We start from the raw sequence: 12,728 nt of genomic DNA, 5'->3' as shown, positions 1-12,728 counted from the left end.
CCCAAGTGATAGGATTAAAGGCATGTGCCACCACTGCCTGACGTCTATGTCTAATCTAGTGGCTGACTCTGTCCTCTGATCCTCAGGCAAGGTTATTAGGGTACACAATATATCTCCACACTTCAGTGCTGAGGATCAAACCCAGGGCCATGCTCTGCACGGAGCCGGGTCCCAGCCCTTCATGTTAATTCTTGGAGACTTGCTGGGACTGTTTATTCTTCCTTTTGGATTGCCAGCTTTGGCAGTGTAGTGTGACATTTTCCCCCTTTTAGAGTTCATGTATGTTGAGAAATCATGTATCTTCCAATCAGAAAGGCATTGCCCTATTTTATTGATTTAATTGTATTCTTAGTACCTTTGTAAAATAATCAGTCATGTGTGGTCCTGCTTCTCCAGACTTTGTCCTGCTTCAGTCTGTGTGTCTGTCTGTGCTGCTGTGTCTCCACTATTGCAGCTTTATAGTAAACCCTGAGACAGGTAATAAAGTTGAACTTCTTCCTTCCCAAGATTCCTTTGACCATTTTAAGTATTTTCCATTTCTGTATGCATTTTAAGTCGATTTCTGCAAAAAAAAAAGCTTGCTGTGAGTTGATTGTAATTAATTGAACCTGTAGATCAAGAACTCACATGATGGAAGGACCAACTCCCTCTTGCAAGTTGTTCTCTAACCTCCTCTCCCTCTCTCTCTCCCTCTCTCTCCCTCTCTCTCTCTCCTAACAGAAGATGACATGTCCTCATTGTCCTTTGAGGGGTTTGCCTGTAACCAGTAGATGTGCACATGTGTCTGTTCTTTGTACAGTTTCCTTTTGTGGATTTCCACCATGAATGATTGTAGTGGTATTTGCTCTGTCCATGACCTTGGGCTGTATAGCCTGAGGAGGCGGTGCTTCTTGCTATTGTACGTACGTAACCTCTTAAAAAGAGAGGAGAGAGGTGGCTGCACTGACTGATGTTCCAGAGGAACGGGGTTCAATTCCCAAGTCATCCCAAGTCCAGTCATGCCAGGATAAAAATAAATAAATAAATAGGAAGAAGGGACCTAATGACCCCTCTCTCCTCTCCTTTTAAGAGGTCACATACAACCCTTCGGGCTGTATAGCCCAAGGTAAGGGGCACAGCAAATACTACTACGAATCATTGTTAGGTATTTGCCAGATCAGGCTTGGATGCTGTGGGCACAAGAGAGCAGTATCCATGTGTAGTCTTCATGCAGTTCCTATTCTAACAGGACAGTAGGACACTCAATATGTGACCTCCAGATTACAGTTATGGTGAGTGCTATAAGGTCAGGTTTATGAGTCTGACCAAGATTGTGAGGGGTGAGGATGCTTTCCTAAAGAAGAGACACTAGCTCTGCTCTGGTGGCTCAGCTCAGAACCACATGGCTGTGGAGGCTGAGGGTGGGTCATACTATTTATGTTGCAGCCCATTTGACAACATACACACATGTGTATAAATACATGTGCATATATACATATATGTGCGTATAAATGTATGTATGTATGTATGTTTATTTATGTAAAACCCAAAACTTTTAAAATTCAGCAACCCTTTTTATACTGCCTTAATGGTTACTGATAAAATTATCTAAGAATTATGAATTAATTCTTTTATCCTGTGCTGTAGTTAATTTTGCTAGCTAAGTTGATTTAGTTAATTTATTAACAAAACACCACAGGAAAAATAAATTATGTCTCATGATTATGGAGGCTGCAGAATGCTGCATCAGAATGCTGGTGAGAGCCTTCTTGTTGTACTATCCAATGGCAGGAAGACGAGCAGGAGGGAGGGAGAGAGAGATGTCCCTGCATTTTTGGTACTTACTTAGTTAGGCATATACTCCTAAGACAACTGGTTGACCACTGAGCTAACTATGTTGACCTGTTCATGGATGCAGAGCCCTCATGACCTAGTCAGCTCCTAAGGGTCCCCCCCCTCACTTCTTAACACTGTTCCATCAGAAGTTAGGTCACCAACACATGGACTTGAGGGGACACACTCAACCTTAGCCCCTTGCATGTGTGAGTGACAGCCCCCAAGTCATCATTGTCGTTCGAATGTGTCTGAAGGACACAGCTGGCATGTGTGCACCAGACAGCTTGCACTTTTTATACTTCTTGCAAACACACTTATATTTTGCTGTTCAGGGGTTATGGTAGAGTAGAGGGGGGGAGCCCCCAAAGCCATAATCAGATCACCCCTGTAAGGCCTCACCTCTCAACATGGTCTCACTGAGAACCCTGTTTCCCACATATCTTTGGGGGTGGGCAGAGTCAAACCATAGCAAGCCTGAAGAGGGAGCCTGGTTGGTTCTGCTGACACCTCGATTTGACCTCTGGCCTTGGTGGCTGTGACCCATTTTTGTCATTTAAAGCCCCCTGTTGTATGGTCCTGGTTACCAAACCCCAGGCCATGAATTCAGCCCATTTATACATGACTTCTTCGTTATCTTCTACTTTCTTCTGGCCTTAGTGATTATCTACATCTGATGATCCCCAAATTTGAATCTTAGTTGGCTCTCCCCTGGGCTCCTGGCTTGCAGATCCTCCCCATCTCATTTTGCTCCACTTCTTAGTCAGGGTTTCTATAGCCATGAAGAGACACCATGACTACAGCAACTCTTATAAAGGAAAACATTTAATTGGGGCTGGCTTATAGTTCAGAGGTTCAGTCCATCATCATCATAGCAGGACATGGTAGCATGCAGGCAAACGTGGTGGAGAAGTAGCTGAGAGTTCAACATCTTGATCCGCAGGCAACAAGAAGTGAACTGTGTGCCACACTGGGTGTAGCTTGAGCATATGAGACTTCAAAACCCACCCCCACAGTGACACACTTCCTACAGCAAGGCCATACCTCCTAATAGTGTAACTCCCTATGTGCTGAGCATTCAAACACATGGGGACCATACCACATTCCACTCCCTGGCCCCCAAAAGCTTGTAGTCATAACGTCATGCAAAATGCATTTAGTCCAACTTCAAAAATCTCCATAGTCTATCATAGTGTCAATAGTGTTTTAAAATCCAAAGTTCAAAGTCTCTTCTGAGATTCATGCAATCTCTTAAAATTAAAAAAAAAAAACCCACTAGATTATATATTTCCAACATATATTGGCACAGGATATACATTACTTTTCCAAAATGGAGAAAAGGGAGGAAATCCTGGACCAAAGCAAGACCAAAAACCAGCTGGGCAAACTCGCAACTCTCCCGACTCCATGGCTCATGTCCAAGTGCTCTTCAGCTCTTCAGCTCCTTTCATCATTGCTGACTGCAGCACACTGCTTTCTCTTGAGCTGGTTGCACTCCCTGCTAGCAGCTCTCCTCTGCAGGTAGCTCATGGCTCTGGCATCACCAACATCTTGGGGTCTACAAGGCTATCCAGGCTTCATCTTCACAGATTCATGCAATAGCTTCTCTGGGTCTCCACACAGGGACACCCTTGCCACACATCTGGACTCAACTGTTTTCCATAGTCTTGGAGGGAGATTCCATAAACCCTTTCTTCTATCCTTGGCTATAAAGCCAGAACCACATGGCTGAAGCTGTCAAGTTCTATTTCATGCTGAGGCTGGAATATGGCCCCTCGTTCAGTTGCATCTTCACCAGATTTCGGTTTTCAGTGGTCTCCTTCACTGCCTAAGCTTGGCTGTCCTGGAACTCACTATGTAGATCACACTGGCCTCAAACTTAGAGATTCACTTGCCTCTGTCTCCAGAGTACTGGGATTAAAGATGTGCACCACCACCCTTGGACCTAAGCTGTTCCTTAATTCCTTTTCACAAGTTGAGAGTTTAGCTGGGTGGGATATTACCCTGAGGTCACCATTCTCTTTTTTCCATTTCTTAATCTGTTCATCTCCTTGAACACAGGATTTTGCTCCATTCAATGTCCTGGTGCCTCTTTTCTTCTCAAATTGTACATTTTGTATTTTTACTCACTTGGCTTGTTCCTTTTCATTATAGATCTTCATAAGAGTGAATGCTAATAACTGTATCTATGACAGAGTCATACTAGGCTGTTTTGAGATTTCCTCTGCCAATGGAATTAATCCAAAATTCTTCACTTTAGCCTCAGGCGGACTTTTCAGACAAGGGCAAATAGCAAGTACATTCTTCACCAAATTATCACAAGACCGATCTCTAGGCAGCATACTACAATTCTTCTCCTCTGAAACCTTGTTTCAGCACCACTGTCTTCCCTGTTCCTTCTAGGATGGCCCATTAAACCCCATTTAGAGTTCAACTGCTTTTCTAATCCAAAGTCTACATTCTCCCAAATAAAAGCACAGTCAGGTCTATCCCAACAGTACCCCACTTCTGGTACCAACTTATGTCTTACTTAGGGTTTCTATTGCTGTGAAGAGACACCATGACCATGGCAACCTCCCCCCGCCCCCCAAGACAGGGTTTCTCTATGTAATAGCCGTGGTTGTCCTGGAACTCATTCTGTAGATCAGGCTGACCTCAAACTCATAGAGATCCACCTGCCTCCACCTCCCGAGTGCTGGGATTAAAGGCATATGTTACCACTGCCTGGTGACCAACTCTTATAAAGGAAAACATTTAATTAGGGCTGGCTTACAGTTCAGAGGTTTAGTCCATTGTCATCATGGGAAGTATGGTAGCATGCAGGTAGACATGATGGTGGAGAGGTGGCTGAGAGTTCTACATCTTAATATACAGGTAACAGGAAGTGGACTGTATACCATACTGGGTATAGCTTGTGCATATGAAACCTTAAAGCCCACCCCCACAATGACACACTTCCTCTAACAAGGCCACATCTCCTAATAGGGCCACTCCCTATAGGCTGAGCATTCAAACACACGAGTCTATGGGGTCATACCCATTCAAACCACCATACTCTCTGTATTTCCAGTAGTTCTGTCAAATTCAGCATACCCATGCTGACCCCCAGCTTCTCTTCCCACACTGGCTTTCTCTGCAAGTCTGCTGGTAACAGCTGTGCTTCAAGGTGTCTAGACCGGAAGGAAGTCTTCTAGAGTGAGTTCCAGGACAGCCACGGCTATTACATAGAGAAACCCTGTCTTGGGGGCAGGGAGTTGCCGTGGTCATGGTGTCTCTTCACAGCAATAGAAACCCTAAGTAAGACAGAAGTTGGTACCAGAAGTGGGTTACTGCTGTAATAGGCCTGACCATGCTTTTATTTGGAAGAATGTAGACTTTGGGTTAGAAAAGCTCATATTTAATTTCACCCCCTTAAAATTTTATTTATTATTACTATTCTCTGTGTGTGTACATAAGAATGATGGTGTGTGTGTGTGTGTGTGTGTGTGTGTGTGTGTGTGTGTGTGTATGCAGCAAGTGTGTGGAGGTCAGAGTACAACTTTGTGGAGTTAGAGGCTCTTTTTCTACTTTATGTGAGTTCCAGGAATTAATTAAACTCAGGCTGTCACCCTTGCTTGGAAGTGCCTTTTTCTACCGAGCACTCTTGCTGAGCCTGATCTCCTCATGTTTGATAACATCCCAAGTATGACCTGTTAGCAAATCATGTAGTCTCTGTTGAGAGCATGTTCTCACTGTGTGTGCTGTCACGCTGGTGGAAGCATGGTGACCTCACTTCACTTCCGTTTGCTTCTTCCCCTGCAGTCAGCTCATCCCAGCAGGAAGGGCGGGACCCAGTGCTGCTGGAGTTGGCTCCTCCTACTGCCAAAAGCTCTTAGGAGCTCCCCATTGCTTCCCATGTGGGCTCCACCATCTCTCTGCTCCTTCGTCTCCTTGGCCTCTCCGTTCTTCCAGACCCCTTCCCCTCCCACGCTGTCTCCATCACGCTTCCCTGCTTGGACCATCTGCCCTGCTCCTCTGGACTCCTTCCTGCATAATAAATACAAATGACGTCATTGCAGTCAAGCATTGCGTAATGGCGGGAATGTGTTCTGAGAAATGTGGTGCTTTCTTCACCGAGGGAACATCATAGAGCTCTGACACAAACTAGACAGCTGAGCCTGACTGTGAACAGATCACACTGTAAAGCCCACCTCCCACCCTGCCTCTCATCCTCCTTCCTCTCTGTCTTCAGAGTGGGAATGTGAACATGGGCAGTATGTATAGCAAGTAACAAGTCCATTCAAATAGGTGTGGGAAGACACTGTGGCAATATAGGAAAATGTCCTTAACATTTAGAGATATGTCACAATATATATATCCAACATGGCAGAAGCCAATAAGGCTTAGTTTATGAACTAGGCAGTACCTAAGTTACCCAGATAATATCTTCAGTTTATCTTCAATAAACACTGCTGTTGTTGGATTAAGCCTCAGATGACAACCTCTTTCCCCCTTTTTATGACGTAGGAAATCCAGGATCCGTTGATGCAGTGGCTTGGGAGGCATGTGGATCCTGAAGGGATCATAAAATCCAGCAAGCTCTCCCTCAAGTTCATGTCCTCTTACACATCTGAAGTGGAAATCAGCCCATCTTCTATACCTGTGGTTACCAATCCCGAAGCCTTCTCCTCAAAGCACTTTAACTTAGACACATATCGACGAAATCTGCAGACCACGCAGCTGGGAAAAGTAATTCTGTTTGCTGAAGTGACCCCTACGACCATGAGTCTCCTGGACGGGTGAGTTCCAGTCAGGTGCTCTGCCTGGCCACGGTGTCCACTGGTGTCGGGTCTCTGTCCTCAGTGCCGGGGAGAGGGACATATCCGCCATCTTCTGAGCACGGTAGACGGACTCTGTCCCACCCCTGAGAGCCTGAGGCAGAGAAGGAGGAATTAAAGGAAGGCTTCAGTGGAGTCCATGCTTTAGACGTGGCTTTGGTGGCTGGAATTGCGCTTCCTTTAATCAGCCGTTTCAAAATGTCCTTGAGGGAAATTTTGAAAAGCAGTGTAACAGGTGGCAGCGGTCAGGTGACCCTTTCTCTTTGTGCTGTGGTAATCAGTGGTAAACGTTTAATCTAGGATGTTCTGCAGGGTGTTATAAGAGTACAGTTGGAGTGACTTGTAGCTGGGTTAGAGGGAAACACCTGGACTTTGTGGTTCATTCCCAGTCATTTCCCGAGCTCTCTCTAATCCCGTTTGCATGTTTGAAATGTATTCTTAGTGTAAGCTTCCGTTTTACTTCTGTCCTGTAGCCTCAGTTTGAAGTTAAAACCTGGAAAACAGAAGAAAGGGGTTTTTCCAAATGCCACATATCGTCTGTACTAATTACTATGATTTTAGTTGAAGATGCTGCGTAGAAGGAGAAACTCAAAGAAGTGTCTTCCCTGTGCATGAAACCAAACTGAAAACTATAACCTCCAGAAATCACTGATTCCCAGGTCCTAGGCTTTACCCCTCGGGATTATTAGATGGACCTGTAACTCAGCATACAGAAATGTCGTTGACTTTGTCCTAACAGTGTCTGGAATGGAGTTAATTGGTTGTATGTTGGTACAAAATAATGAAGTAGCTGGTGTGTTCCCGACTCTCACACAGTTGGCAGAGGGGCAGTTACAGTGGGTGGAGTATCTAGGAGCATCTGCGGATGATGGCGAGAGCAGGGGTGCTGCTGCTGTGAACGAGCTGCCACATGAGCCGTGCTAATCAGTGGGTTTTGTTTAACGAGTTAATTGTGTCGCTGTAGGTACTTATTTTTTCAGTTTATTTTCCCTGAAGAGAAAAGTGTTTCTGCTTTTCTCTGGCAGTGAGGAATCCCTCTCTCTCTTCTGGTCTCCTCTGTGCCAAGCACAGGCAGCAGGATGGCGGCTTTAATTATTGTTGGTCCCTCTGCTGGGCAGGTTCCCGATGGGCAGCTCTCCTTCAGCACGGTCCCCGTGGGCTCCTTCCCAGCACTCCCAGGGAAGGCGGCTCACAACAGCCTATGGAGTCAGTTCCCAGAGGCTGTGGCTGTTTTAGGAAGAGGTGTCCGAACAGGTCTCCTTAGAGCCAGCAGGACCCAGAGCCGCTCACAGGGTTCAAGTTACAGAGTGGGAAAGCCACAGGTTGCTGTGTTCCAGGTGTGCAGCCAGAAGCATTTCCGGTGCTGGCGTGGTGGGTGCTTCTCTGTAGCATGGTAGAACATCCATCCAAGACAGCTTGTAGAAGGAAGGGTGTACTGGGACCCGGAGTCTGTCACCATCACCGCAGGGAGCATGGCGGCAGGCCGGAACAGCTGAAGCAGAGTGTAAACTGGGGGTGACAAGAGGCTGTGAAACCTCAGATCCTACCCCCCAGTGACATACGGCTTCCATCAAGGCCACACCTCCTAGGCCTTCCCAGACAAAGCTACCACTGGGGACCAAGTTCAAAGGCCAGACCTGTGGGAGTCGGTCATCGGAACCACCACAGAGGCAGACCATGCACCGCATGGGCTCCGGTGGTGCAGCTGTGACTCCAGCCGTACTGTTTGTCATCTCTTGGTACTTGGTGGCCATTTGGTGGCCAGTCATGTCTTCCTGTCATGGTGCACAGCTAGATGATAGGAAGATGGAACAAAGCAGGCTGGGTTGCAATCCATACGGACTCTTAGCAGAAGTTACACTGGGCCGTTGTGTTCATATCTCATGGGTAGGCCTGGTCACATGTAAAAAAAGAAAGCAAGGGAACAAATGTGGTCTTCATGCATGTGTAGTTGGTGTGTGTGTGTGTGTGTGTGCGTGTGTGTGCGCGCGTGTGCTCGCGTGCACATGTGTGGAGGTCAGAGGTCGAAGCCTCAGCTGCTCTTCCTCACCTCATTGTTTTGAGATACAGGGTCTTACCGGATGTGGAACTTACTAATTTGACTAGATTGACTGGCCAGTGGATCTCAGGCACATGCCTGTCTGCACTCCTCCCCAGCACTGTATCACAGGTGTGCAATGCCACACCCAGCTTCTTTATGTCACTGTTGTAGAGCCAAACTCAGGTCCTTCTGTTTGTGTGGCACACACTTCACCAACCAAGCTGTCTCCCCATGAGGTGTCTGTGGCTCCGACTGAAGTCCAGACTTTGCTTCTTGTAAGTACCGCACGCGAACCGATGATTGCGCCACTGGAGCTACAAGGCTTCACTTCTTAAGTGGTGGAAAGATGCGTGGGGTGACTGGAAGTCTTCATGGAAGTGTTTCAGTCTATCAAGAACAGCAGCTGGGGACCTGTGCTGTGACTATGTCATAGCCCCGAAGCCCATAGGATTCAAAGTCACCGTGGAGAGTGGAGGCAGTTACCCTTCAGGAAACGCTAGCTTTGTTCTGTTGCCTTCTCAACGTCTTTAAAGGCATCCTTCCGTTAGTGTGAATCAGGGAGATTGGAGGTTTCTCATCTGACGAAGGCTTTAGCACTCATCCTACTTTTGGCTTTCACTGCAAAGCCCGCCCGCCTCGCCCGCCTCGCCCGCCTCGCCCACCGTGCGGCAGCAGGACATGCTGGAAGGTTTCATTTGTTCTCTGGTATGACACTGGCTTCATCTGGAAGTTGTGGAGCCCCTTCGCCTTCTCTCCCAACCCTGTGATTCTAGGAGCAGGAGCCATAGAAAGCTGAGAATTACTTGCTCATTACTAAAGGCAATCAGGCCGGGCAGTGGTGGCACACATCTTTAATCCCAGCACTCGGGAGGCAGAGGCAGGCGGATCTCTGTGAGAGTTCTGAGTTCGAGGCCAGCCTGGTCTACCAAGTGAGATCCAGGAAAGGCGCAAAGCTACACAGAGAAACCCTGTCTCGAAAACCAACCAACCAACCAACCAAACAAACAAACAAATAAATAAAATAAAACTAAAGTCAATCAAAGGGCATGTGGTTCTCCCTCCAAAAGCAAAAAGTAAAAGCCTGATCAGTGAGTGATGTTCCCATAGTCGTTGGATTTGGACATGCCATCCAGTCCCTGGGTTGGACAGGCCCTTCGGCCTTTATTCTCCAGCCCAGTCATTTCTCTGGCAGACTCCTCCAATTTGTTGTAAGAGGAGGGTGTTCTGGATGCCTCGGTCTGCGTTGCTGACTCTGTGGGAGGCCAGGAGACATTATTTTTCTTCCGTGCTCTCTCCATGTTGAGTTAGCTCAGCTGTTGGGTAGAGTCCCAAGAAATGGGCTCCAGGCTTTGTCTGGCCAGCCCAGAGAACCTCCGAGGGTCCCATGTCACATCCTACAGCTGGCCCAGGGAGCCGTCCGCATATGTGGTGTGGTGTGGCACGGTTAGGCACAAGACCGTCACCATCATGGAGCAGCCCCTCCGTGTGCTTGCTTTGTGGGGTGTGGAGGGAGCCTGTACGTTCTGTTCACTGGTAAGACGAGGGCCAGCCTGCTTGGGAGGACAGCTGAGGCCACCGAGCACTTGATCATGGGGTAACTGAATCATGAATCATTGTTATTTTTGGAATTGTCTTTTCCTTGAGTCACAGTATCTTTCTTGATTGACCTCTGCCAAGTCTCAGTCAGATACTGAAATGAATATATGTGAAGCCATCGTGTGGGGAGCCAGCTGCCACAAACTGTGTACACGTGTGCATGCTGGGTGGACTCATCAAGGGTTGCCTGGTTTTTATTTGTAAATAACAATTCTGATTCTCCTATTTAATGTTTAATTACCACTGTTTAAATCCCTGGATTTTTCAGGCATGTTTGCCTTTAGCACTATATGGGATAAGTCAGGCACTGTGCCCACACGCCGACACCCCTCTCGCCTCAGGGCATGTCCCCCAGTTGCATTCTGGTGACGGTGCAGGTCCGGAGATGTGCTCCTGTTTTTGGTCTGGAGGAGGGCACAGTAGAGACATTGCAGGGTGAGAGGCAGACTCATCAGCAGGTCAGTGGGCCTTTCTTGTGTGGTCGCTGCTTACTGAGTGTGGCTGCTGCCGGTGTAAGGCTCGTAGTCAGTGGGGGATGATGGGACCGTGGTAGTATGTCCTCCAGTTAGCTCTGGGACATTGGCAGCACCCCTCCTCAGCTCCACTCTCCCTTGGCTGTGAGGACAGGGAAGCTGAACAGTAGATGCTACCCTGGCACCTTGTCCCCAGGTCAGAGCTGCCACCAACCCCCCCTTGCTGTTTCCACATGACCACCAGTGCTTTCAGAGGGTAGACATGTTGTGGGTCCTGTTTAGGTGGAAGGAATAATTAAGAGACAGTTGGCTTTCCTAGCAAGAGGGGAAGAAAAAACCAAATTCCATAAGAGAGCCTTGGAAACTGCTTTTGGATGTCGTGTATAGAAACTCATGTCTGTAATCGCAGCACTGAGGAGGTTGAGGAAGGAGGATTGCTATGATTGAATGCTAGCCTGGGTTACATGGGTTCCAGGTCAGCCTGGGCTACAGAGTGAGACCCTGTTTCTAAAATTTTTATGAATTTGTGTGTGTGTGTGTGTGTGTGTGTGTGTGTGTGTGTGTGTTCGTGTGTCACATTGATGAGAATGGCCACGGTCATTTTGGAAAGAGTATTTTGATCTTCAAAGTTTTGGGCTAGCCCAGCGACTCAGCCATGGGCTTGCCCATCCAGCCAGTCCGACGCTCTCTTCCCTTTTCTCCCCTCCAGGAACTAGCTCCTTTCCGCGCCCTCCTCCCATGAAGTCCAAGCCTGAGAGGACAAAAATTGGGCTGGAACTAATTTAATGGCTGAGTGACCTCACAGTGGAGAAACAGCCGGATCCTAATAGGGGGCTTTGTCTCCATTCCCACCCTGGCTGGTAGCATGCCAGTCAAGAGTCAGGCGGGAGACACAGGTGGAAGCAATTAGAGCTGTCAGAAAGTTTGAAAAATTGATTCTGGAGGCCGAGCGAATAGATTGGAGTTGACAGTGTTGTCCTAAAGATTCTAAGGGAAAATCCTGCAGTTTAATTTGAAATCCCTTGATTATTCATTAGCTTTCCAGATGGCTTTTGTTGGTGTTTTACATATTAATGCTTGTATTGTGCTAGCCACGTACTCTTAATGTGCACACAGGTAATAGGCAGAGAATAAACTTGTTGGTAAGTGTCCCAAATTAATGGGGTATTAGTGTAATTGTGAAATAAAAGGGTTTTAAGAAGTTGATTGCTTTGGAATAATTAATGTGAGATTTTTTTTTTAAAAAGTGGGCCAATTTAGTACTTTAAAAGTGAAAATGGTGAGTTTCCCCTTATTTGAATGTTTACTTCTAAATTAAAGTTTAGGATATAATTCCAGAGTTTGACTTCTACAGCGGTCATGACTGAAGGGTTATTCTGGCAAGTTTTCCAGGAATTTTATTTGGTCGATCCAGTTCGACACCTGAATAAGTTAACCCATCACATGCTGGGCTACTGCAGTTGAGCGATGTTAGTGGCCTGTCTTTACTTTAGAGATGCCTTCGCACTAGGTTTTAGTGTTCGAGGTTTGTTGTTGCTGCATGTGCGTGTGTGTTTTGTGTGAATGTGTTCATGTGAGTGCATGTGTGTGTACATGTAAAAGCCAGAGTATTTTCTTCAACAGCTTTCCACCCTTTTTTTTTTTTTTTTTTTAAATTTTTGGACAGGGTGTCTCACTGAGCCTGGAGCTTGTGGGATCAGCTAGGCTAAGGTGATCTGCAAGGATCCACCTGTCTCCACCTTCCTAGCCCTGGGATTTCCAACATATGCTGCTTTTATGTGAATGGGTGGGAGCCAAACTCAGGTCCTCAAGTTTGGGTGGCAAGCATGGAGCCTACTAAGAATCTGCGAGGCAGGGCCCACTTGTTACTGAGACAGTTTTATGATTATGATGGTGGCAGTGTTCTGCTTAAGTGAAGTTTCACTGAAAGGACCTTCTAGGTTTCTCTCCGAATTTTGTTGTCTTGGTGAGTTTGCATCGCAGTAACAA

At 46.9% G+C, this 12,728-nt stretch overlaps 1 protein-coding gene across 1 annotated transcript in view; it reads left to right on the top strand.

Annotated features, from left to right (window-relative positions):
• The first annotated feature begins 3,219 nt into the window (after nucleotides 1-3,219).
• The window catches only part of Hlcs (holocarboxylase synthetase), a 114,772-nt gene continuing 105,263 nt past the window's right edge, over nucleotides 3,220-12,728 (top strand). Inside the window, exons 1-2 of the mRNA XM_036203457.1 lie at nucleotides 3,220-3,333; nucleotides 6,319-6,590. Of these exons, the coding sequence (XP_036059350.1) occupies nucleotides 3,220-3,333; nucleotides 6,319-6,590 (386 nt within the window). The remainder of the gene's footprint in view (nucleotides 3,334-6,318; nucleotides 6,591-12,728) is intronic.

This window comes from Onychomys torridus, chromosome 12, assembly GCF_903995425.1.
Source record: "Onychomys torridus chromosome 12, mOncTor1.1, whole genome shotgun sequence".
Lineage (NCBI taxonomy): Eukaryota > Metazoa > Chordata > Mammalia > Rodentia > Cricetidae > Onychomys > Onychomys torridus.
This window is presented reverse-complemented; position numbering and strand designations above follow the sequence as displayed.